Source organism: Erithacus rubecula (assembly GCF_903797595.1).
Source record: "Erithacus rubecula genome assembly, chromosome: 3".
In the NCBI taxonomy this organism is placed as follows: Eukaryota; Metazoa; Chordata; class Aves; order Passeriformes; family Muscicapidae; genus Erithacus; species Erithacus rubecula.
This window is the reverse complement of record NC_136689.1, coordinates 114452684-114479346: the sequence shown is the minus strand read 5'-3', so window position 1 is coordinate 114479346 and position 26663 is coordinate 114452684. Positions and strand designations below refer to the sequence as shown.

The 26663-nt window shown below is 43.9% G+C and overlaps 2 protein-coding genes across 3 annotated transcripts in view; one reads left to right on the top strand and one right to left on the bottom strand.

Moving 5' to 3' along the window:
- The first annotated feature begins 225 nt into the window (after window positions 1-225).
- Window positions 226-2423, top strand: CRH (corticotropin releasing hormone). Its single transcript, XM_079301322.1, has 2 exons — window positions 226-884; window positions 1393-2423. The coding sequence occupies exon 2, from the start codon at window positions 1408-1410 to the stop codon at window positions 1942-1944; it is 537 nt and encodes a 178-aa protein (XP_079157448.1). The 5' UTR covers window positions 226-884; window positions 1393-1407; the 3' UTR covers window positions 1945-2423.
- Window positions 2424-3555: 1132 nt separating this feature from the next.
- The window catches only part of TRIM55 (tripartite motif containing 55), a 35910-nt gene continuing 12802 nt past the window's right edge, over window positions 3556-26663 (bottom strand). The window contains exons 5-10 of one of the 2 annotated variants that reach the window (XM_079301323.1): window positions 24476-24709; window positions 23405-23427; window positions 23186-23310; window positions 22149-22375; window positions 20004-20291; window positions 3556-4634 (exon numbers count right to left, since the gene is read on the bottom strand). In XM_079301323.1, the coding sequence (XP_079157449.1) occupies window positions 4515-4634; window positions 20004-20291; window positions 22149-22375; window positions 23186-23310; window positions 23405-23427; window positions 24476-24709 (1017 nt within the window). In that variant the 3' untranslated portion in view covers window positions 3556-4514. The remainder of the gene's footprint in view (window positions 4635-20003; window positions 20292-22148; window positions 22376-23185; window positions 23311-23404; window positions 23428-24475; window positions 24710-26663) is intronic. The other variant, XM_079301324.1, reaches the window with a different exon arrangement.

Genomic DNA, 26663 nt, shown 5'->3' with positions numbered 1-26663 from the left:
GGAGCGGAGCTCCCCCGGGAAACGCTCCCTGCCCCGGCAGATGCTCCCAGGCCGTCCTGGCGGCTGTCTCGCCCTTCCCCGCCGCCCCCGGGGCATTCCGCCCCCTCTCCCTCCGCGGGGTCCCTGCAGCCCCGGTGGCAGCGCTGCCGCGGGTCCCTCCCGGCACTGGCACCTGCTGTGCCCCTTCCCCCGGGGCAAGCACTGCAGGGCGAGCGCTGCCCGGCCCGGCCCGGCCCCGGGAGCGGAGCACAGACGGGACCCACGCGGAACAGGCGCGCCGGGAGCCTCCTGCGCCGAGCCGCCACAGCCGCCCCGTGCGGAGCGCCGGGAAAGAGCCGGGATAGAGAGAGACTGCCCGAGACAGCAGCCCCGGCCCCGCTCGGGTCGGGTCCCTCCCCGCGGGCCGGCCCGCGAGTGGAAAGTTTCCCCCGAGTGACCTCTCATAGTACGCGCCCGCTAGGAAATCTCATTCAAGTATTTTTGTCAATGGGGTGGGGGGGGCATCCTGCTCCCCGGCCCCCGGCCCGGCTGACGTCACTGCAGAGGCGATAAATATCTGTTGATATAATTGGACGTGAGATTTGGGGTTGCGATAGCGAAACTCGGCCCATCGCCGCTCCGACGGGCCCCCATGATTTATTCAGCAGTAGATCGGGGCACGCAATCGGGCTGTCAGGAGAGCGTCAGCTTATTAGGCAAGTTCTGCGTGATTCCAGGAGAGGGTCTAAGCTATAAAAATCCCGCGCCCCGGCTCTGATTAGTACCAAATCTGATCCCAAGTTCGCCAGGAGCCGGCTCCGAGGGAGAGCGAGAGGAAGGGACGCCGGGCACCGCCGAGTCCCGCCGCCGCCCGCCCTGCCCTGCTGCCGCCACCGCCGCCCCAGGTAGGTGCGGAGCGCAGCGGATGCGCTGCCCTGCGCTGAGCGGGGCTGAGCGCGGCGTCCCGCGGGATACGGGAACTGTCCTGGCCGGGCGGGGAGCGGGGAGGGGAGGAACGGGCAGCTCGTGGGAGAGCCACCCCGCCACAGGCACCCCACGTTTCCCCTCGCCCTGGGTGGGTGAAGAGGCGCGGGAGGCGAACACGCGTGGGCTTTCCGCAGGGGCTCAGCCCAGCCTGGTTCCCGGGAGCCGCTGCCGGAGCAGCCCGGAGCCGCCCGCGGGGCTGTTCCGCGGGGAGCGGCCGCCTCGACGGCGCGGGGGGACGGGCCGGGGTGAGCGGGGCCGGGGGTGGTGTGCGGGAGCGGAGGGGCACGGAGCGGAGCGGCGCGGCGCGGCGCGTTTCAGCACCGGGACAGCGGCGGCGGGGACGCCCCCTCCCCGGCAGCGCGCTGCCCTCCGGGCCGCCGCCGCTCGGCTTTGTAACCCAGCCCCGTCCCCCGTCTGCCCTCGCAGGTTTGGGCCCCGATCATGAAGATCCCGCTGCTGGTCTCCACGGGAATCCTGCTGGTCGCCCTCCTGCCCTGCCAGGAGTGCAGAGCTCTCAGCAAGAGCCCGGCACCCGCCCCTGGGGCTCTGCACCAGCCAGATTTCTTCCAGCAGCAGCAGCAACAGCAGCAGCAGCAGCATCAGCAAACTCTGCCCGTCCTGCTCCGCATGGGAGAAGAGTATTTCCTGCGCCTGGGCAACCTCCACAAGAGACCGGCTGGCTCTTTCTCCGCCTCCTCCAGCAGCACCAACCACCTACAACCCGAAGCGTCCGCCAGCAACTTTTTCCGGGCGGCGGTTCAACAGCTGCAGCAGCTGCCCGAGCGCTCGCCGGGGAACCGAGAGGACGGCGAAGCCGAGGGTGAGGCCGTGGAGAGGGAGAAGCGATCCGAGGAGCCCCCTATTTCTCTGGATCTGACTTTCCACCTCCTGAGAGAAGTCTTGGAGATGGCCCGAGCCGAGCAGTTAGCGCAGCAAGCTCACAGCAACAGGAAACTGATGGAGATAATCGGGAAGTGAAACGGCCCCTCCCCGCCTTGCCAAAGAGATTCCGCAGTTAGCACAAGAATAATTACACCGTCCGATGTACCATAGTGCTGCTCTGATGTCATCTCTTTATTTTTATATAGCTTTAAACCTAGAAGGGCGTACTCCGAAGAGCCTCTGTCCCTTGACTAGCATGCACAACCGTGTACCAAGTGCAGAAACACGAGTGTCGTTCGTAACCTCCCCTACCTTTATTTATTTCTCCATTTCCCAGTTATTCTAGTGCCATCGCTACGTAGGGATGTGTGAGCATTGGAAAAAATGGTGCCAAGAAGACAGAAAACTTTTCTGCTGGGGGCAGGGAGGTGGGAGGGGGAATCTCTGTAAGCTACTTTCAATCCACTTTTTTTTCCTGTAAACATTTTCTCAATAAAAACATCTTTTCAGCGCTCGGTCGATTTGGTTGTGTAAGAGAATGTTTAATATTTATATTTTTAATAAAAGCTGCAAAGTAAAGATGACTTGATAGACTTTCTTGCCGAGACGCCTGAGGGCTGCTCCGCCTCCCTCAGCGCTTATCGGGGCGAGGGAGCACCCGGTGCCGTGGACACCCAGAGCCGCGGGGAGCCCTGTATCTCCCCAGGGAGCCCTGTATCTCCCCCGGGGATGTTCCCTCCCGCCCCGGGGAGCTCCGTCCCCGCTGGCTCTCCCACGGGCGCGCCCCGACAGCGCCGGTCCCGGACGGGGGCTGACCCGCCGCCGCCCTCGGTGCTCCCGGGAACGGGGTGTCGAGAGGTGCCTCAGAGCTGCCGAATCCCACCTCTGCAGCCTTTCCCAGGGGGCTCCCTGGCTCCTGCTGCCGTGGCCGGGATTGGGCAGCTTCCTCCCGCCGGGGAGCAGCGATGGGAAAGCGGTGAGGCGCTCCCGCATCTGTTCTGCGTTTTCGCATCCTCCCCGCACCCCAAAAGGACAGGTTCCTCCCTGCTGCTTCGGCTTCCCCCCGTCCCGACGGCGGTGCTCAAGCGGGGTCCCTCCCAGGGACTTCTAGGGAGGCTGCAGTGGGTGTGGAGAAACTTCCCGGGAGAAGCGGGGGGAAATCTCCAGGACAACTGGGAGAAAATAGTAAATCCCTCATCCCGAAGCAAATTCCAGGGAAAAGCTGCTCCGGCAGCCGGAGGCGATGCGGTGGCGGTGCTGGGCGGCGCTCGTTCTGGGCTGTGAGAGTTCCAAAGCTTTGTGCAGAGCTCGCCTGTGCAGCCCTCCAAAACTCCCGCAGGAGAGTTTTCCAGGGAGCGCTCTCCAGGGAAAACAGATACCAGAGAGGGTTGATGGCATTCGGGCCGGTAGCAGTGGGTGCCCAGGGCAGGGACTGACCCCACACAGCCTGCTCACCAGTCCTTCTGGGGCACAGCACAGCCTTATGGCCCCACACGGGCCTCTGCCAAAACACTGCACTGAGAGCCTGGCTCGTGGATTTGGGAAGGATCCACACGTAACCCTAGTGCAGAGCTTAACACCTGGTCCCCTATGGCACCAAGCGCTGCCGGCAGCCTGCCAATCTCTCCTAAACACTACTGAGTGTTGACACCCTACTCCCAGTGACAAAAATCACAGCGATGCCTTTAGTACAACTTGTAGAGCCTCTTTTAAGACACAAATTTGATTTCATTTGATGGCTCAATCTCTGCAATGCACGCAGAACAGGACACTCAGCATCAGCCTTTTCTACAGCACAGCGCAGGGGCTTCAGATGAAACCTTGAGTGAGTGCCCATGACACCTTATTGCACTCTGTTTTGTGTAAGAACATGTCCCCTTTGGCACACACACTGATGGCTGAGAAGACACAGACACAGGTTACAGCTGGACAGACTGGGCAGCACTTCAGTAACTGCCCCACATTCTCAGAGCTGTGCGAGGGTCTTGGCCTTTTGGTATGTGCATCTTCCTCACTCCTGCCACTGGGTATCTTCCTTACAAATATTGTGTTTCTGCAAGTGTCATCTGTTATGGTTTAGTGGGAAGAGCAAGTGCAAAGGAAAGAATGGCAGCTTCCTTCTTCCCTCCCGTGTTCAGCCTCCGCAGCCTGGGAGGCACCAGTACTGCCAGACACAACCCTGACTTGGGGCTGCCAAGGACATGATAGTGTCACTGAAGCCACCAGCACTGACAAGTGGGCACACAGGAGGATACTGAGGAGAAACACTGTTTTGGCAAAGGATGCTACTAGAGAATATCATACCAGCAATTTAGCTAAGAACATTAGTGAAGTGTTTACACCTACACGGGGACGTGCCATCAAGTGAGTTACAAAACATTAGTAGTGCTCAGCCTAAAGCTGTAGTGATGCTTCTTCCCCCTTGGAATCAAGAAATTATTGGAAAACACTCTGACTACAATACATACAGTAATCTGTCCCCATGCTCCCCTCCCTCTCAGGTCTGTCAATTCAAGGGTATGATGTGGAGGTCAGCTGAGTTCCTAGGAATGAAACCTGCTTGTATGTCCCTTGCCAGGCCAGTCTCTTTGCTGACTGTAGCCAGGCTGCCTGCACTCACGGTCCTTCTGAGGAGAAGCACACCAGAAGCCAGCCAGAGTGAGTCATCATTCATTCAGTGAGTTCAACCAGGAGAAGGAGAAGACATGACGAGCCGGCTCGTCACCCCTCTCACTGCTCACAGGAGCTTCCTCCACTCGTCCTTGAGGGTATGGCTCAGAACCAGGCTGCAAAGGAAGGAAAGGTTGATAAATGGAAGAGGAAAATATGAATTGCGTGAAAATCCGTAAGATTTCACAACATGCAGGGAAACAGAATGAAGAGGGAAGGAAAGGAAAAGGCAAGGAGCTAGGAAACTTGGGAAGCTAAGACTTCTGACATCAAAGAAGTCAGAGGGACTTCTGCCATGACCAGCATCTGAGGAAGGATTATGCTGGGTGAGCATATTGCATCTGTGCAAGGGGCTTAGTCCTGATTTGGACCTCTGGAATATTAATGCACTGAAGGTGATAAATGCCTGTTCAGAAGTGATCCTGAGCCAGCTTGGCTTGTGTAGCTGGGCCTCCAGATTGATGTGAACCAGAGCCAAATGTTATTGCCAGTGCATTGCCACTCAAAATGATACTTGTTCTGCTGTTATGAAATCTGCCTTGGAAGTGTTTTCTTTTTTTCTTTTTTTTTTTTTTTTTTTTTTTTTTTAATCTTCTAATATCTATTTCACTTCAATTTAACTCAGATGAGGAATAGGAAAAAATAATACAGAGATATAAATTTCAGTTTATATCCCTGGGTTTTTTTTTTCTTTTTTTGCTTAGGTATCCTGCACTTACAGTAGGAAAAGGAATCTGGACATGTATACTGTAGCTGCTAATAAAAGGAATTTCTAAAATTAGTTGAATATTTAACAGACCAGTGCAATAGGCAGAAATATTTTGCTAGTTCCAGATCCATTTGGCAAAGAATGAAGATTACTTTGTGATAGGATCATAAATCCTAGTGAAGATAAAATATATTAAAATGGGTGATTTGCTAGCTAAGGAAAGCCTTATGTCTTCATCATTAAAGCTGCAATTTAACTTGCAATATACAGGATTTTTTTGCCCTTTGTATTCCTAGATGCACACGTGTTATTGTACATTTCTAAAATTAAACCAGCCATGATGCCAGTCTTCTTTGTGCAGAGTTTTAGCTTACTTTGGAAACCTCAGCATGATCTCAGGTGAGCTATTTGATATCACCATACAACTCAATAGAGGGCAAATGACAAAGTAATATCCTCTGAATTCTAACATCCCAATCATTTATAGAATTGTCCTCAACCAGCAAGTTACTAAAGCAGTGTTGCTAATAGACACATCCAGCAACAAACACTGAAGTGGGGATGTTTGTGAGGAATTGAAGCTTAGGATGGATGATTTTCTTAAGCATTTTTTTAAGTACTTAGTGTTAAAGTGTACTACAAGAATAAGTAAGAACTAGTGGTGTGGTAAGTATAGATTGGCTATTGGGTTTCATTCCAGTTACTACCTATTCAAGTGTCACCAACCAACAAGATAGCATGAAGGTATGAAAAGAAATAGATCCCTGTTTCTTTATTTATATCTAATTAGAGTTCACAGTGTCATTTTTATCAAGATCCTTGATTGCTCTTGAAACAGCCCTATTAATTTCAATGAAATATTATCTTAGAAACTGCTTTACTATTTGAATTGTGGACCAATCTTTGACTTAAATTCATATTTTCAAAGCAAGGCACTCATCACTACTTAACTGCAAAAGCCAAACAGAGATCTTGCAGATCAAAATATCTTTTGCTTGCTAACTTTATAATGCATTTTATTGAGATCACAAGCATAGTGAAAACATGAGAGAAACAGAATGCAAAAGCCCATTTCCAGCAATGCTGGTGAGAAGGGCTGTCTCCCAGGCTCATGCAAAAGTATGGTAAAGAACTGGGCCCAGGAGGCCAGATCCTCAGCTGAAAAGCAGGTAGCTAATTGAAGGCTGATTATAGAAGATCTGCCTCTCAGCACTGGAAAGTGCTGATTACAAATCCTTCAACCTGAATACAGTAAACACTCAGCTAGACTTTCTGAGTTATAAGGCATTTGATGCTCTCTTGATCTTGGTAGATGCAGGAGTGTAGGTGGTTTATTAGTCTTTTGTGATGCTGAAATTTTTGCCTGTATTTTGGAAGGGCAGTCAGAGTGCCTGGATTAGCTAAGATTAATTTTGAAACTGGTAGTACAATTTTGTGCACCAAACCCTCAGCTGTGTGGCAGTGTGTGTAAGCAGGCATGGGACACCCTCCTCACTTCTCACCCTGTAAAGGAATAGGACTGGCAAGAGTCTAGAGGTTTAAAACCCAATTCCTGCTTCTTTTATTTTAATTTTTTTTTTTTTACTTTAACCCACACTGGTACCTTACTATTTTTCTATTTCTTTTCCTGTGCAAGGAATGCTTCCTTTAGCACTTCCACTTGCTATTCTAATCAGCTACTATCCAAAAATTTACATTAAATCAAGATTAACTTCGAAGCAAAAACTATCTACTAGTTTAATGTTATGCTGAGTGTTTCATAGGATTTAGACCCAATATATAAGAAGAAAGCAAGCACAATGCAATGAGACTGGCAAGCTGACTGCATTACCCTGTTAACCAGTGGTGCTGGTACTGCATTTCAAGCAAAACAATCTTTGTCTGCATCACTGCCAAAACTGTATTTCATAATGTGTTAACTCCTTCATATTTTGCTGCGATGACATCTTCCTTTGTCAGCAAAACAATGTTGGAACTGCAGCACATTCCCACTGGGTTTGGCTGGATGAAGCATTTGCTCCCTGCACCTTGCCGGACTCAGCAGGCTGCTGGTCTGCAATACCTCAATGTGCCTTTCCAAGACCAATCATTTTCCATCACACCCAGCCAGGAGTGAAGCAAGCACAAAACTGACAGTAGGGCCATTACTTGACTTTTGGGTTGTGTTTTCACACCTGTGACACTTCACTGTTAGTCTCTGAATCATACAGTCACTGAGGTATGCTCTCTTTGTGTAAGACAAGAAACCATCAAAAGGTGTCAACAGCAACTTTGTCCATATTATCAAATCCATTCCTCCCTTCCAACAGCAGCCCATGTAACTCAGAGTTACACTGTGTGCTGGAATTGTCCAAGACAAGGAGTTCAGCTGTTTCAGAGATTTTACAGAAAAATACCTGTTTTATTGTGAAAGAATGCAGAAGGTCACTGGGACTAAGGCACTTGACTACTCTGTAGGTCCTTGTAATCTCATGCTGGATTATCTTGCTCTCCCTGTTACTGCAACCCTACTCTTCTCCCAGAGGAAAGCTCAGTGCTGAGCATGGCACAGCCCTTGTCACATGCCTTTAGGACAGTCCAGATTCAACACTTCATTGTGTCTGTCCATTGCTATTAGGTAACCTGTCAAGCTTCTACCTGAGCTTTATCTTTGCCTCGGGGATCTCATGGGTAGGAGTTGTTTTTCATATTACCTAGAATAACAAGCCCCCACCCCTTTGGATCCCTAAAAGTAATAAGGAATAACTAAAGTGTTTACCTCAGATTACATTAATCACATTAGGCCAATGCTGAGAGAGTGCTGAATACTTACACTTTGATTTATGTTTTCCCCTGTGGTGTCGAGTGACATCAGATAGTGCTTTCAATAAGCACCAGGAATTTTCACCAGGCCAGCTCATGAAGTGGGGAGAGAAGTACACCATGCATGACTGATGGTTGGTTTTGTTTTTCCCATAAGCAAAGTCCAGGCTGGAGTTTACATGCCAATTCTGTGGAGGTGCTGAGCAACCACAACTCCCACTGAGCAGCCATTCAGCACTTCTCAGCATCTGGCACGCTAGAATTTGCATGAATAAACAGTATAAGGATCTCAGAGTTGAGCCTGATGAGTCCTTCCAAAGTTGCAAATATTTAGCATCTTCCAGTATTTGCTTCCTTAACCAGGGCTCTACTTAAATCTGAATGAAGTTCTTGTGAAAGGTTCTGGAGACAAGGAATGAGGTTGGTTGGATGCTTTGTTATAATATTTTCATTTATTAGGTCCCAGCAGTTATCCTATTTATACTGAGGAAAAGTAGGTAGACTAGGTCTTATAGATATTTACAAATAATACAAAGAAGTCTACACGTCGTTTTCTGCTTTACCAGCACTAACCTCCGTAGCCTTTAGGTGCAAAGGCTGGGATCAGTATTGACAAACTTTAGTCATCCAGAAAGAAGATATCCACTCAAGCAAACTCTATTCATCCCCTCTAATGGAAAGATTAGAGAAAGGCACAACCCAAGGATGATTTGTCCAATCCTCAAAGAAGTGGATTGCCCTCTGGAGGTACCTGATTCTTTCTACTGACTCTACAGACACCCTGGGTGACTGGGCTAGACTAGATCTGACTTTTAAGCAATTACACAAGAAAGATTCCAGACAAGTATTTCAGAATATCAAAAAAACTCCTTGATAGGAATTCGGAACTTTGACTGCAGTATCATTTTACAAGATCACAAACTCTTAAATTTAGGAAGTGGGGAGGAAAGGTGAAGGGCTGAATGGCTTCATAATCTACTTTAATGCAGATGGATGAGGTGGCTGGTTACAACCTACACAAATGTTTTCTGGAGCAACAACGCTAACCAAAGCCCCTTGGGTCCCTGTTCACCTCCTCCTGCTTTGGTTCCGTGGTGCACTGCCCATTTGCATTGCTGCAGCTCTTTGAAAGGCTGTACTAAGAAAGGGAATGTCACTGGAACTACATCAATTTTTTTCTTGGTTTTTTTGAGGTGAAGGAAGATATTTTTAAACCTGGATCATTTGAATAGTTTGATTTCAGCACAGCTCAACAAACAGCTGCCTCAGCACAAATGCCCTGTAAGCTGTGGCATCTGGGCAGCAATAAGAGGCAGGGCCATTTGGCAAAAAAACTCCTGAATCACCTTTGCTGCCAGAGGAAAAAATAGATCCACACCCTTAGAGGCACATGAACTACCCATTGCCTTTGCCACCTCCTCTTTAATCAGCAGGAGAGCAGGGGTGGGAAATTGTTACGAAGTGTGGGTCTTGGAGCGAGAAGCAGTGAAAATACAGGTTTCTTGCTCCCAGGGTTTCTGTAGCCTCAGAAAATGAGCTGGAAATTTAATTTAATTCCCATTTCAGCTGGCTTGTTTAGAAACAACCCCCAGTGTTGACAAGAACAGGCATGATTAAAAAATGCTAGCTGGTTGCAAAGCAATCACATAATCTGTAGACTATGTTTATCTGCCTCAAATGTCAAGTGTTACACTTCTGGCACTCAACACTTGCAGGCAGCGGAAACAAAGGGAGCACAACAGGTTATTTTTAAATAGCTTAAACTTTAGTTCAAGCATTTTGTTTTCATATTTTTATGCAGTCTAGCTCCTTCAGCATAACACCTGGCAGCTGTCACGTATATCACAACAACATTGTTTCAAAGCTGAGGCTGCTTATTTTGCATGGATCTTTTTTATCAGTGGGAATCAAGACAGCATTCTCCATAATATTTGCTACAATTACCTGCCACAGAAATACATAAAGTAGCAGACAAAATTATATGCACAGACAAGCTCCATCAGACACAGAACTAGGCATATCACTCTCTTCATAGTGGTCAGTAATGAATTTTAGAAGTCCATTGGGAGGAAATGCCTTTCTTCAACAGATCATCACTATATTACAATTACTGTATTACAATTAACATTATGTGGATAATTTCTAATGCAGAGCATCTTACAGAATGATCTCAAAGTGATAAAATATATTTCAGAGGAAAACAGCCCAACTTATTTTGAGCTTATTTTGGTATAGGTTCCACACATCTCCCACAGGATATGGAGGTCCAGAACCTGTGGGGGAAACTGCATTAGAGCATGGTGTGGGAGAGCAGCTTTCTTCTCAGCATTACTTGGGACAAATGAAATACAGTTCCCTTATATAAGTCACCTATTTTTTTTTTTCATCACTCAAATAAGAAAAGGCAGAAATAACATACTTGGGTAATATTTGACCCATTGCTGTACCTTATTGATCCACCTCATTATTGAGAGTAATTAACTACATATTTGCATGAAACCTACTCCTGCTACTGTCCAGGAAAATGAAGGAAACCGAAGAGGAGAATCTTAAAAACACGTGAATATTAAGGCTGCATTATCAGAACAGTGTGTCCTGCATCTTTTCACATCAGTCTTCATTCCTCTCTGAGTGGAGGTTTTTTGGGACCTCCTTTTACCATTTGTGCTCATTCCAGCCCTGCTAGAGAACTGTCCAGCAAAGAAAGGATCATATTGGGAGGCTGCAGGAGTAAGTGCTGATCATGTACATGCTGCTCACCAGTGCCAGGAAGCTACTCATGAATACCAATTCTTCCCTCTTCCTCTTACTGCTGCTTCACCAAACAAATAGATATGAAATCAGATGAACAAGTTAAATGTGAAGTAAAGACCTTCCAAGAATTTCTCCACAGCAATCAATCTAACCCATGTTGTAGAAACTTTGTTATTAGTTTCCAGGGAGAAGTAGCAAAAAATAGTGATGGTTTAATGTCCTGTCTGCCTCTGTCAGGCAGTCTTTCCTTTGACTAATATGGACTTTTGTACATCAAAGCTTTTTTGTTCCTCTGCAAATGGCACTTTTGGAAACCCAATGAATGACACAGAGTGATAGTTCAGGCTGTGATTCACCCTGGAGCTCCATTCATGGGATCAGATAACAGAGCCAGCATAGCTCTGAGGTGTGTAGACACACATCCCATGCTTGTAGGCTCATCCTGTGCTTCTCACATCGTGAGTGACTGAGTGACCTGGGCTCATGGAAGCTTGCGGTGGGGTGAGAGTAGAGTATGTGAGCTGTGGACACAGCACAGCTTTTCTGAGAGACAAAACCAGTGAGGTACAGGACAAAAAGCTGGATTGTCAGCGAAAGCAACCTGCTCCCATTCCTTAAAGCCACCACATAACAGAAAAAGAAAGCCTTGGCCACAGATACAAATTTTTTCCCCTCGTCAGCTGTTGCTGCTACCACTTTTTCTTTGTGTGCTCATTTTTCCATGTCTCCAGTTGCCTGAATCTGCTCCTTACTGCAACCACAGCAACTGAAGCTGTTATCCAAGCTATGACTCCACTCCAAAACTCCAAAATTGCTCAGTGAGTAGCACTGTGATTGCCCAGATGGATGTCTGTCATGTCAAATCTCACATTGTAATCTCTGCTTGCCCGTTAGCAATGCTGGCCTGCTTGCACAGCACTCAGCCAAGTGATGGCAAAGATATTAAATCAAGCTTCCTTCTGTCTATCTCACGCTGTTCCCAGGTGAAGTCCAGGGAAGCTGTGATAAGTTTTGCTCTTAGAGGTTTGGATTTAGCCACAGTTATTGACCAGGTATTGACAGGGTGTAGAGTACAGATCGCAGTCACTGTCACCAGAAGCAAGCTTGGAACTGACCTGCATCTGGACAGACACCAGCTCAATTAAAAAAAAAAAAAAAAAAGAAATTTATTTATTTTATAAAATTTAATTTTGAAATTGTGCATAAATATAAAAATGAATGTATTTGAGAAACAAATTTTTTGCCAGATGCTGAAGAGGCTCATCAGCACTAATGGGGGAAATGACAGCTATATTTTTTCAGTAAGGCATTTTGTAATAGAATAAGTCATACAGCAAGTGTTTCATCATGACCAAAAACCACTTCTGTGTACAGAAGTGCTGAGCCAGGAGTGCTCTGAGTGACTGATCTGTATTTCGATCACCACCTTCAGTGGCTGAGATAGACTCAGGCAGATTTTATAGGGTGCTCTCTAAATTGAAAAGAGCAATGAGAAATTCAATCACTTATCCTCCAGCACTGTGAGATCCTCATTCTCTGTTCAGTCAAAGGCTTCATTTCTGTGTTTGACATCTGTAGCATGATTTGAACATTGCAGCACCTCTTGGCTGGCAGCCAGGGATAACAGGGGTTTTTTTTAATTAGTCACTGGTCTCTTACTTAATGACCTGAAGATTATTGCAAAGATGCCAGGAATATATATCACCTGAAAAGAGATACAAGACTGAATCATCACTGTTTGATATATCTGTCTCCCAATTTTCCATTTAATTTTGGCTGCACATGCAGCCCCCCCTGGTCTTTATCTCCACTTCAAATGCACAGTAGGTGGGCACTGCAGGGTGCTGCAGCCCCTTAGCTGCTCATGAGGCTGGAAACCCTGCAAGTGGAATGATACCCTATCCAAACACAGGGGCTCAGGCCCTGTTAACTAATTACCACCACTGGGATTTCAATCAGATAGGCTGGCATTTAAATATTGATCCATCTTTAATGAGTACAGGACTACCACGCTGCTTTCCAGGGGTGAGTGAATGGCTGCATTGAAAGCTTGGGCTGTCTCAAGGCAGCAAGACAAATAACCAAATATTCCACAAGCAGATGGTTGGTGTAGTTGTGACATACATCTACTGTAATGTGATGTAAACCAGCAACAGTTCATCTCTGATTAAGAAGTATTTTTTGTTTGCATTCTATTTTCCTTTCCAAACTCCTTAACAATGAGCAGAATGAGCAATGCTTGGAAGAGGAGGCTGAATGGAGGTAGAAATCAGTATTTGAATAAGCTAGTCACAGAAAGACAATATCTAGGTGAGCCTGGCTTTGTATAAATTTCAGCAGGAAAAATAATTTTGTCCAAACTGTCATTGTGGAGATCCTTTTACTAGTAATAGACTGAAAAAAATTGAAATATCCATAAATCAGATGGTATCTATGACTCACTAGACAAACAGCAGAGCAGACTATTTGAGGGAAAACTTCAGGTGAAATATTTGCCACTCATATTAATTATGAGAAACTGTTGTCTGAAATCTGGTTTTAATGCATTGCCCTCACGACTCATCACTGCTGCCTCTGAATCACTCAGATAATTCTCAATATTAAGGGAGGGGGAGGTGTTAAAAGAGGAACATTCAAGACTTTCCTGATTTCCTCTTCATGTATTGCCAAACTGAGGGGAAAAAAATTCACCTGAAGCACAAAGTCAAAATGGAAATTTACAGGCAAAATTTGCCACCAACAGAACATCAGCCAGAGTGCCCACAGACATAGCTGCTATCACTTAGTCCCAACTCACTGAGTCAAACTACAGAGGAGCAAAGACAGAATTTCTTGACTGCTAACTGAGTTTCTTGTGTTTGAGTGTTTGTCCTATAGCTCAGGTACAGGCTGAAAGCTTTCTTTCCCTCCCAGGGTAAAATTCAAGTGATGTTTAGGAAGAAGATTGAAACAGAGTCTGATTTGGGCCTCTATACCAGCTGATTCAAGGGTCTCCTACAAAAAGCTCAGCTCCATGGAGGACAGATGACTCATTTTCATTCAGTCAAACCTTGCAGATTTTTTAATGAAAAGGAATAAACCCATCAATTTTCTACCCAAGGAAAGGTGAAATACAGGTATATAAAGACCTAGATTGCAAACTATCAAGTTGATTTTTGCTGTCTGCATTCCTGGATCTTTCATTAGCACTAAACACATTTGCTGCAGGGAGCAGAGAGCCTTTGGAGCAGCAGCTGGTGCCTTGGAAGAGAGCTACCTGGGCCATGCCTGTGGCTGATGCTAACAAACTTCTTGTTGTGCTCTGGGGAAAACTGTGGAAAGGCTGTGTTGGGTGGACCAGAGGGAATGGAGACCCTTTCTTAGCATCATTCCTGCAAGATCCAGCCTTGCAAAGCTGCCCTCACCTGAGCAAGAAATCCCTCTTGGATCATCTGGCTTAAGTAGGTACTTGTATTCCTTACCTGAGCAAATTTGCAAAACTGATTTTCCAATTTGGTGAAGAAAACATTTATTATTTATGTTCTACTGCCATACTTGTGCAAGCATTTCAGAACAGTGCTGCACTAAAATGTGGGACCATGCCTTTTATGCACCAAAGGAAAAGTGGAGGTATGTGAGCAAAGAGCACAGCATAATCTCTTGGACTTATTTTGATTTTCAATGATCTTATTTTGTCCATGTTGTCTGCATATTGACATGACAACCAATCAGCTAGAACTTAGCTAAATACTGACCTCTCTGATGTTATTTAATGCTGTCTTGTGGGGAAAAAAAATGGAAGGATCACCAGATGAAATTGAAATACTCAGCAACAGGGCAAAGAGAACTACAGTACATGAATACAGAGAGGACTGTTCTTATGGTAATTCTGGCAGATGGCATAAGGTTGCAAGCAAGTAATAGAAAATTTTAAAACGAATAAAACAAGATTAACATAGGCCATTCCATTAGTATTTCTCCTCCCAAATAGTTCAGTCCTGATTATATTTTATATCCTCATGGAATTAAAGCACAATACTTGCTGGCTTCAAAGGGAAATTAGATCAGGCTACTGTTTGTAGATGATTAACTTGCATTTCCTCTCAGACTAAATGTATATGCTGGAGTCCACTGGAGCCACAGACAGACCCTTTACTTATGGGGAATTTGAGCAACAGAATGCAGGGTCCAGTATTTAATCTTAGCTGAAATAAACTGGGTAACCACAGACACAGACAAACCAAGACTTTCATGAACACTCACAAATTTATATGTTTTCACTGCATGAGAGATGCTGCTGACAAAATATGATTAGGGGAAGTTGCAAACTCCAAGGTCTGTTTCTCCCATGCACTGGAACTTGCTAATGTGTGTGTCACCCACCACTTACAAATCCCTCCCCATGGTGGCAAGGCAGTTCATTGGTGTTGTTCCTGCTCCCTGTGTCGCAATCATCAGCTGTTGGTTGTCATCTCCAGAGGCTGAGCTCCCCCCAGCTTTAGACACCAGACAGAGGCAGCTGGGTTGGGAGCAATGTCACCTCACTCTCAGCAGGCAGGTGGAAAAGGTGCCAAGCGAGAAGCAGCTGCTGCTGCTGCTGCTGAGCTCTCCCTTGCTGGAGATGCCTCTCATTCTCTGACAGAGGCAAAAGCAGCCCATGGTGACCACACTGCTGACTTAGGCACTCCCTGAAGAAGGATGAAGCTATCTAATGTAGAACTATCTATTTTGTTCATGCTGAATAATCTTCTTTTGGCCCTTCTTACACCAAGCTGTACACCTGTGGGCTGCAACTCCTGTTGCCATATCCCTGATGCTACACCCTCCCACACTCTGGAGGAAATTTATAGTGCATCAATACAATTTCTTAGAGTGAAACGACTATTTAATAAAGTAAATGTTGGGAATTAATAGGAGAGCTGCTCTCTTTTTGCTGCTGAAAAGCAAGGAAAACCCTATTGGTGCATTCTATTAAAAGAGCCTGAAAATAAATTATATGCTGCTCTTATGATGAAAGGCATGCAGATTTATATTATTATTATTATAAATTACTATACAGTTATTCAAAGTAATTTTGTTATTTGACTTTCAGGGGCTTATCACACAAAGGAACAAGGGCAAAGGACATAGACCTGATCTCTCATATGAAAGATAAAGACACATAAACTGTCTAAACAGCCACTTCACTATGCATGGTGAATAAAACCATTTTTATGCAAATAGAATCTGAGACCAAAATGTATTTTTCTTTCACCTCCTTTGTACTTCATTAATAAATAAATCATAAAGATGCCACTGGAGACCACATAGAAAGAGGTCTCAAATGGTTGAAATAAGGGCTTTTTGCATTCGTCTATTTTCAATTTCAAAAGGTATTCCGAACTTAAAAAAAGAAGAGAGGAGAAAGAAAGCATAGTGCTCTTCACATGCCTGATTTCCCAGGAGTAAAAACAACCTCAGTGTCCTTTAATAATAATACCACAAATTTTCAAAAACAAACACAAGTAAATGAAGATTAAACGATGATCCATGAACTTAATTGAGATTCACATTGTCCAAAACTCTTCAAACTCAAATTACTACCAGACAGTGAATCTTTTTGGCTCATTTATGCAACTAAAGTTTAGATGATAACTTCTTCCCTCTCCCTTTTCATTTTTTTTTTGATGGAGAGATATTCTTCAGTCATAGTGCTGGAAGTTCTGCATGTAAAAGGTAAAAGCTGGATGATAATTTTTCAGATGCTCCATATCATGTACAGTGTTGAAAGTACAGTGTAGAAAGTAAGCAGGGAAAACCAATCATCTTTGTGTTGAAGAATAGAGCAACATTGAATTTGTCTGTCATTTGAGCAAACACCCAGAGGTAACTACAGTTGTTTTGAGTCAGAGGTTTTTTAGTCTTCAGTAAATAACATTAAATATCTCAGCTATAATACAGAATTCTCTGTAGATCAGTCATATCATACTAAAAATTGAACAAACATGTCTGCCTTACCTAAGAGGGGCACAAATTTGGAGCTGGAAGAACTAACTCATGAATATTGTCTACCAAAAAAGGTTTTAGGCCAGAAGAGATGTTATGGAATAGTTAAGGTTTAGATTACACAGTTTGTATTTGGGACAACTTCACTCGACAGTGAAGTTTAGTCCTTGATCTTATGGATATTTAAGCTCTTAATGTGACGTAAAGAAAAAAAGCCTTTGTTGGGATTGGGTGGGATTCCTACAAATGCTGCATTTTGGGGCCATGATTGGCACTCCATGCTCACTGGGAATGTGGGAGAGATAGCTTTGAATGCCTGAGGCGGGTCCTGAAGGAAATGTGGGGTGTGCTGTGTGAGCTGGGGTGTGAGGGGACCCTTCCCCCTATTTCCATGGGGACCTCTGGAGAGTGGGGCTCGAGCCATCCACCCAAGGGAACACAGGTGATTTGCTTGCCATGGTAATCCTGGCAGCAGGACTTTTCAGTGGATTTGTTTTCCTGGCCTTAACCCTTCTGATGGCAATCATTACCCTCCAACTCTTCCTCCCCTACTAGCTGGACTGAACAAGCTTGGTGTTCTTCACATCTGTCAACCAACAGGTTCTCCAGCCTGCTGGTCATCTGAGCAGCAACTGAAATACAAGCCCATATATCTGCAAGAATAAATGTCTCTTTTCATTTTGAACCAGGGAGATGCAATGTTTAACCATGCAGGAGTAAGCTGAAGGGTGGCATTTGTGAGGAGGAAGAAATTATTTAAGCAGCTCGTATTGTGAACTAGCATGATGTTTTTGGATGGGAAGAAAGGGAAAAAATCCTTTAAAGCTTTCTAGGAGCATCATCAGATACACTGTTTGAACTGTTAGTTAATGGTAAAATTAAATATTTCCTACCCATGAAAGTACAAAGCATGTATTGAATCAGATTCCAAAGACGATGTAGTATGATAAGAAATGCCAAAAGTGTTATGCAGAATGCTAACTCCTGTGAGAAAATAAGAAGAGTGCTTCACCAGTGTTGTCATCACATGGACTAGTCATTAGCACTATGTTCTGTGAAAAAGCTCTGTTTCCACAGCACTTTTCCATGATATACTTTAATTAGAGGAAAGGAGTAAATACAGTGGTGTGAAGAACATTAGCTGGGGTTTAAAAAAAAAAAGAGGAATATAACATTTCAGAGTGGGTTGTGTAAAACCACATGCAGGAAAAATACAAAGTTGAAGTTCACATACTCGAAAATTACCACAGCCCCACAACAGCAGCCATTTCCTTTGTGACTTAGACACATCTCAGCTCAGATCCTTAAATCTGACCACAGCATCATCTCACAGCACCACCCTCACTTGGTCTGCTTTCTTACTCTGCTTTCTCTATCTTCTGCACTTCTCTGCTTCTTGTGCTTTCCCATCTCTTGCTCTGTTTCCAGCCCATTGACAATCCCATCCTCAGCTGACTCCACTGCTCCTTTCTACCACATCACTAAAACCATGAGCTACTCTTCTCAACATCATCCTCCTTCCTCCAAAATGCCAGTGGCACCTGTGATGCGGGAAAGGATCAAGATACAGCACCCCCAAACTCACATGCCAACAGCAACTGACATCTTTCCTATGTGCCTGTTTTTGCTCTTGGTACTCAATGAAGAAAGCTGGGTACCAGGCTGCTGTTGTTTTTCAGACAGCTGCCCACATCAAACACAAGTTTTGTTCCTTTTTCTATTGGTTGGGGCTGAGCGACACAGATCACACTCAGGCAAGCTCCCAGGAAATTAACCTAGTAAAAATTTACCTGTCTATGGTGAGGTTAGGCTGCCTGGTCATCAGTGTAACTGATAAGAAGCAGCACAAAACACTGTGAATTTACTTTTTGCCAGGTCATTTAAAATACACTTAAGAAGACAATGCCATAGGAGATTTGATAATTTTGAAGTAGTTTTGTTTTCAATTCCACTCAAATATTCTCAAATCAAACCCTGACTTGAAAAATAGCCACTGAAATTTAGTGGTCAAATGTTGCTTTTATTAAGAAAGTCAGCCAAGTCAGCCACCAAATTCAAGTGTCACTCACTGAAACCTCCAGCAGAAGGTAAGTGCCCCTTTTATCATATCTCTGCAAACTCCTCCTAACTTCTTGCCTGGCACATGATTGTTTATCATACTGTCTGTAATTGTTGACTATATAGCTGCTTATGTATGCTATACAGTCATCTCCAGACTTAAAGGAATCAGCCTGAAATACTTAATACCCACTTTTGCTTTCTGTCACACACACTCATCATCTCCTCTCATCGCACACAAACAGGAAATTGCTTTGTTAAAACATGCAGCTAGAACCTGTAAATTATGATGGTTTGATTTAGAGTGCTGCTTATGAGCTGGTCACCAGACACTGGAGCAGGACCTGGAGTAGTGTGCAAATCCTTGCACAGCTCCCTCAACTCTGCTTCTTATATCTTTGGCCCATGTGGAGTTTGAATAATCCTCCTTCAGCAGATGTATACAAATTCAGGTTATACCAACTCTAATATTGTCATTTTAAAGAAAACAGCCTCCTGTACTCAACACATCAGTATCTGTTATCCTATCATGCTGCTGAGTATCTAACACTGAACTGAAATGTATTCTCTTCATGCTTTCTTTTAATCACGTCTCAAGAATCCTTGGAGCAAACCCTCTGCCACAGATCTGAACCCAGGAAATCACACTCCTTACTGAGAGGCAATCAAACACACAAGAAGGCTCTGGGTGTTTGCACAGCTTCATGTTCACATGGGGAAGCACTCCAGGTGCAGCCACAGAGCTGCAGAAGGTGAAGCCAAGCCATAGCTGCTCAACCAGTCATGGCAGGACAGCACATACACAGAGTGTGAGCAGATGATGAGAGTAATCTCATGCACAGGATTTCTCTGCCACTAACACATGCAAATATCTGATGTGTAGAGACATCACTGGCCCCTCCAACAGCTCCTGTGCATGAGTAATTTGGATAACAGCTGGCACAAGCAAGGTGCACTGGCAGGTAAGCACAAGCAACCACCAGCATGCTGCTTTGAAGCTATAATCAGCCTTTCACATATTGAAACCATCTATAAATCCAGCGGATCTGCTGCAACACCAGTTTGTGCTGTTTCCATATTTTTGAAATGGTTCTTATTCTTTAGCATGCAGAGGAAAATGAAGCCACATTTTCCTTAGGAGCTGCTGTTCCCACCTCGCTGCATGTCACAGCCCCGGGGTGTCTTGGGAAGCACTGACCTTGGACGTCGCCGCAGTGGCATTACTTTCCTTACCACTCCCTGCTGCACTCTCCTCGATCGTTGCTGCTGTCGGGGCTTCTGCCTTCTTTGCACTTGTTTCCAGAGAAACAGGAGTCCCTACTTTGCCCAGCCCACTCACCGGGGTTGAGCTTGGGCTGCTGGGTTGCCGTGACTGGGACTTATACCAGCTAGGGTAAAACAAGGGGTCGGTGGTTCCTGCTGTGGCCGGCACGTGAGTGTCAGACTCGGGAGTCTGTTGAGAACCACTTGGTGTCACAACAACATCCTTAATCAGGACAGATAAAGAGAAGAACAAGCAGAGTGCACCACGTTACCTTCCTGCTGTAGGCACATTGTTCTGCATGTTGTGTTTGTTAGATATCACTGCAAGGCATAGATTTGTCCTACTAATATGATCTGAAAGAATTGCAATCAAAATGTGAAGTAAAGGCCACTATCATTTGAATAACACAAACAAGAAAAATAAATAAATGAACCCAAAAATAGAACAGGAAGGTAGGACTAGCTGGGAAGGGGGTGCTAACTGAGAAAGGAGTGAGCAAGGGGTTCCTTCATTCAGATAAACCCTCAATTCAATTCTAAAAACTTCAGAAATTCTGCATAAGAACCTCATGAACCCATACCATGGGATGACATGAATGACAGGTACCTTCAAACGGCTTGTTGCACTTTAGGTTAAGAATCACACTTTTGTTAATGAGTCTGTTGATACAAGCAGTCAGAAGAAAGGGAATACTAGAGAAAAGCATTTGCCCATCAGCCTTGCCATCAATGCTGTAAGCCAAGCACTGTTGCTGTGCCAGGAAGAGGAGCAGCCAGATGAACTGCACCTCTCCACCTGCATCAAGCTCTTGGGGTTTCTGCACAGAGTCTGCTATCACCACTGCATTTCTGCTTTGCCTTTTTACACCAGAGGGCAAACCCCAAATACAGGTATCCCCCATGCCACAACACCCACATATCATGTCTGACTCCATGCCTGACTATCTCCTAATGGCATTTTACAATTTCTAGAGCACCATGCTGTACCTTTCTCACTTTAACCTTAGAAACTAGAGAATTCATGTTGGTGGACAGAATTGCTTATGCCTAGTTCTTGTTTGCATAAAACCCTGCATCAGTTAGAGAACACAAGTTTAGTTAAGTCAGTGCAAATCTTCCAATCAGATTAAATCAGTAAAGCCTGATTTAAGAGCATCTTCACATGACTGGTGAAAACTCACACATGTTTTTAGATCAAAGAAAGAAGTAATCTATAGTATTTATTTTCACTTGTTTTATGTGGGGGGCTTGCTACAATCAAAGATCCTTTGCATGTTTTCTTGTTTTCACATAGGGCTCCTCAAATATATTCACAACAGCCTTTATCCCCCCAGCAACTTGTGTAAGAGGAGAATTGCTAAGTTAATGGTATGCAAGGCAAACTAAAGTAGCACATGAAGTATATTTTTTAATATACATATTTTTTTGTACATCTTTTAGAATATGCAGCAAATATGGTCTCATTCTAACCAAATTCCCTAAGAAAAGTGTTGGCCTAAAATATTCCCACCCTGAACCTGTTTGGTGTTAGGTTGTAAGAGGCAGTTTCCTCTCCTGTTTGGTATATGATATTTCTGCATCTACCTAAACATATCCCAAGGATGATCAGGGCAGAAGGCAGCAAGTGCTATTCACAGAAAATAGATTAGAAGTATAATCTAAAATCTGATGGTGGAAAGCTTCCTAAATCCAGAGGGAATGGCAAATTCTCTTAGTATAAATATTTTAAGAATCATCTCATTTATAACAGTTAGTCTGAGTTAAATCACAGCAAGCAGAACATTCGTTGTAATGCACTTAACTCCCAAATGGAGCCTTTTTTATTTATAACTTATGTATCCCATATATATCTTAATTAATCTAGCAGCTAATTGTTTGCTTATAAAGTGGTACAGGCACAGGTTGAAGTAAAGTTCATATATGTGTACAAGGGCAGTAAATAATTTTGCCCTGCAGTGCATTGACTCCCTTAGCCCTGCTCCTGCCTTATGGTGCCCAGAGGACACAGGGGAGCATTTTCCAGCTCTGCCAGGTGCACTCAGCATAGCTGGCAGGGCAGTGGGGCAGCAGAGACATTTACCTGACTAGCTGGGGCAGCCAGCTCTGGTGCTGGAATGGGTTCAGCCAGGGGCTCTCCCCCTGCACTCTGTGCTTCAGGGTCCTGCTGAGGTGGCTGGGGTGCTGCTCTCTCTGCCCCTTCCTCTTCCACCTCTTCCACCTCCTCTTCCTCTCCTGATGACTCTGTGTGGACTTCACCCAGGCCTTCACCATCCTCTGTCTCCTCCTCTTCTTCTTCTTCCTCCTCCTCTGATAGGACACGTGTAAAAGGACAGGTTGAGCACCATGTGAAGATGGTTTAGGTAATTAAAAAGCCATTTGCAATTGCACAGCAAGGTCATTGACAATTTTCTGCCTGGCAGAGAAGGTGTCAGTGAGGAGCAGCTCCCACAGTCTGGACTGGGCACTGCCATGGAGCTGCCAGCAGGAGCTTTGGGGCAGGGAAGACACTGAACACACATGCTGGTTAACATCTTAAGTTGGCCCTTTCCATCGGAAGGACAGAAATTCCTGTCAATACAGTTATCCTCATGAGGGATGTACAGCACAGGCCTGGATGTTTTGGGGAGAGGCTACCTGGGATCTGGCACAATCTATCATGAAAAAAGTCCTTCTAACAATTCTAGGTATAGGTTTGTTTTAATGCCATTGTAGCTGTCCTCATAATTCTTTACTAGGACAGTGCTTTGCAATGCATGGCTGGAGGTTTGAGGCACCAACATACCTAAATCAGACTGTCAAACTTGGTCAAACCATTGCTTTTGTGACATCTGACATATCCTGTGGTCTGCAGTCATGGCTCAGGTTGTTTCCAGAGGGAGATCTCTAGCAATGGATTTTCTTTAGTATAATCACACTAGTTATCCTAAAAAATGTGCAGGGCCATCCTAGCATTTCAGAGAAATAAACCTGTATTTGATTATAGTTGATACATAATGCTCTGGTTACATTTTGGCATAGAGAGAAATATCTGATTCAAGGTTTCCTACTAGGTATCATCATGGGAATCACAGAGAGCTGCTATATAAGAAAGAAATTTTGGTGAAATAAATTACATACCTCTGTCAAAATCAATTTCTCGTATTATTTTTTCTTCTCTACTGAGGTTCACTGTGAATTGGTTCATATTTTCATACCCATCCTCTATTTTTTCCATTTGAAATCCTTTAGAAGCTTCAGTAATTCTAAAATAGAGATTGGTTATTGGCATTGGATTTGAAGATAAATTTATAAAATGTAAGTGATTATAAAAAACAAGTCTCAAGTTTGAATACTTACTTTTGTAGCAATGTTTTGGCATTCTGTGGAAACAAAAAAGAAATAACTAACTGCTCAAATGATTCAATTTTTTCAGAGATTTTATGCATTCAGGAATAATTCTTACACTGGCAGCTTTTAAAAGCACTAATAAGGATTTCATAATTGACAGCCATGACATCTAGGAATGAGATGGAATTTGGATGGTAATTAGTATACAGCTGAGTAAACCTTTTAGATCTTCAAAGATGTTTTAATTAAAATGTGAATATGATGGGAAATATGCACAGTTGGTAAAAAAGAATATATTCCCTCCTTTTTTTTATTGGTTGAGTTTGTGGTGAAAAGCATTTGGTTTGTTACCCTCTTCAGTCACAGTAATTAAATCTTTGACTATCCATAAGGACATCCCTTTGACAAAATTCTATTTGTCTCGGAAGAATATTGTATTCTTCAAAGGCAAGTCTTTGATAAAAGTAAGTGTTGGTTGTTCTATTTTTGCTTTGTTTTGTTTTGTTTGGTAGAAAATGCCCTTTCAGCCTTTAATATAGGAACTGTAAACTTGCAAGACAGAACTTCAACACCAATGAATTCATTGGATGGGCTGCTAAAGGTTCCCTGCTCATCTGTCTTAAATTTACAATAAGAAAGCAGAAGAAAAAATATAAGTAAAGGTATCAAAATGCAACTTAGCACATAAATTACTGAAAAGTTAATAATTTTGTGAATTTACAAGTGAAACTTATAATTCTCAGAAGTTATGTACACATAAACGTATTGTCCCACCATGGTATTGGTGGGAAAATAAAGATTACCTGGAAAATGTTTAAATTCCTATTTCTTCTATGGTGAACAGAAATTCATGTACAGGATAGTACCTTTTTGCAAATAGCAAACACTCATGTTTTTGATTTGGATGCTATTCACAAGAAGAGTAGTTATTTGTCTGAGCTGATTCAGGTGTTTACAAATGAGTTTGTATAAATGTTCAATTGAAGTTAAACTCTGAATGATCCTACAATTGAGAAATGCTTTAAAAATATATCAATAAACCCATCAATCTTTTTCTATCTCTATTTATGGACTTCATACCTGCAAAAACACGGCCATTTCTGGTTCTTCCATGAACTGGATTCCTGATTCAACCAGTTTTGACACAGCTTCCAAGTGATCCGCATACTTCTTTATCAGGGAGCGGACGTGTTCCAGTTTCTCCTCTTGGGTTCTAGTGATTATTTGTGTCATCTCATTTTTTCTTTCTTCCAGTACAGAATAGAGATAATCAAATTTTTCACACAACTGCTCTTTCTGTCGTCTGCAGCATTCCTGTGAATCATTTGGTTTATGTTAAACATGTTATGTTCTTAAAAGGGTTTCTATTTTTACAGTTACTTGGAAGCATTTTCATCAAAGAAATTCCTCTTTCTGAACACTGCAAAGGATTCTGAATGACCCCAGAGACTTTTATAATTTTCAAAGTCCAAGCTGTTGGAACAAAAGTTTAAAAACTCTTCTCAAACTCTGAGTTTCAAGCCACTGAAAGCCCCCAAACAGGTTATTGTATAACTTGTGAGTCTGCTAAAAAAAGTAAAAAGGTATTTATGATGTCTGTAGTGATACATCAAAGTCCACAGAAAAAGTGAAAGCTCCCACTGTATTAGCAGCTGGGTCCATTTGAGTGAACAGAATGGTTTTAAAAGGAGTGAGCATCTCAAACAGCCCTGGAGAATTTTCTTTTTCTACCAGAGTGCCGGGAACAGCCCTGGCTGGGCTTGATTTTCACATATGCCCTCTTAGACTCTATTTGGACAAGAGGTGTCCATTATATTCCATTTACTGTGCTCTGAATGAGGTAGAAGTACTGCAAAGAAAATGGTGTGTGACAGAAGCACAAAAACAGGAAGGAGAAATCAGATTCCAACCCTGTGCTCAGGCACTGATTTCCACATCGTTTCTTGAGACACTTCTATTGTCCCTCCAAGCAGACAACAGCACCTTTCAGTGAGTTAAGAGGATGGGTTTGATGGCTGCTGCATTGAGCACTCTCTAAAAAGAGCAAACTACACTTGTAAAGGAGGATTTATGGGGAGGAAATGGGGGACAGATTATATATAATGTCTGAGGTCTGCAAGATACAAGTACTTGAGTCATCTGTGTGCCCCAGGGCATAACCTTGTTGTGGTTAGACCTGGTTGTGGATGGTGGTGATTATTTTAATCTCTTTCCTAACAACTGAGGCTGAATCAATTCCTCATCTTTGTCCCTTGAGGCATAATGCTGAGATTCTGGCAGCACAGGATTATTAACAGTCCCAGAGAACTTTTGGTAGTGATAAGACTTATTATTCACAGCACTTGGCTAGAGAAGCCCACTTTTTTCTTGTCTTCTATCCAAAGCTCATTCCTCTGAGTGGTGATAGTCTGCTCTGTGTCATTCAAAGGAGAAAGCCTTTCAAAGATCTACGTCTGGCTAAAAATAATCTACATGAGGGTGGGAGAAGGGATTTGAATGCACATCTTGATGCATTGACCCAAGTATCCACCTCTGCCAGGAGGAAGGCTAGGCTAAACAGGCATTCCTTGCAGGGGGTGCAAGCTTGTCCTGCCCTTCTGGGAGTCCTTGTCACTTCCCAGAAATTCCTGATTAGTGCAATTACAGGGTGGGATTAAGGAAGTTTTCAAACCAAATGAGTCATGTTTTCTGAGTGTCCTTCTGTTCGGACCTCAAATAATCTTTTCCCACTCCTCTCCTAGCTTTCTTCCCATGAAATGTGATTCAGATCACATGTAAAACAACCTTAATTTCAAGACAGGTGTGTGCTATCTTTGTAATTTGACACAGAACAAGTGTTAGGGGAAGAAGAGCAAGCAAGTGATAGCAGGGTTCCCTGAGAGATCCTTCCCTGTCTTTAAGCACTAATAGATAATATTTCCTGCCAGCAGATATTACAGAGTTGTGAATCTAAAGAGTGAGAGTGCAAAACAGGTTTCTGACTGCAAATGCTGAAATGTTTCTGAAATATTCTCTTTCTGCATAAAAAAGTTTCCATATGAAGTCTCTGCCTGATGGAATTATTCTAATTGGATTTGTGCAATGAAAAAGGTTAACAAATACATGACTTTGCATTCTAAAAAGTTCTCAGCCTTTTAGTTTTTTAAAGTACAGCTACATCTGAAAGAAAGGAATCCTTGCTACTGAGCATGAATCTCACTGCTTGTTCCAGAGAAGCTGTATTGACTGGCCTATGCTCTTAGCATTTGAAAAAGCTGTAATTTTTCCC

Excerpts from the sequence above, each read along its gene's own strand:
- CRH (XM_079301322.1), top strand. The coding sequence starts at position 1,408 with ATGAAGATCCCGCTGCTGGTCTCCACGGGAATCCTGCTGGTCGCCCTC.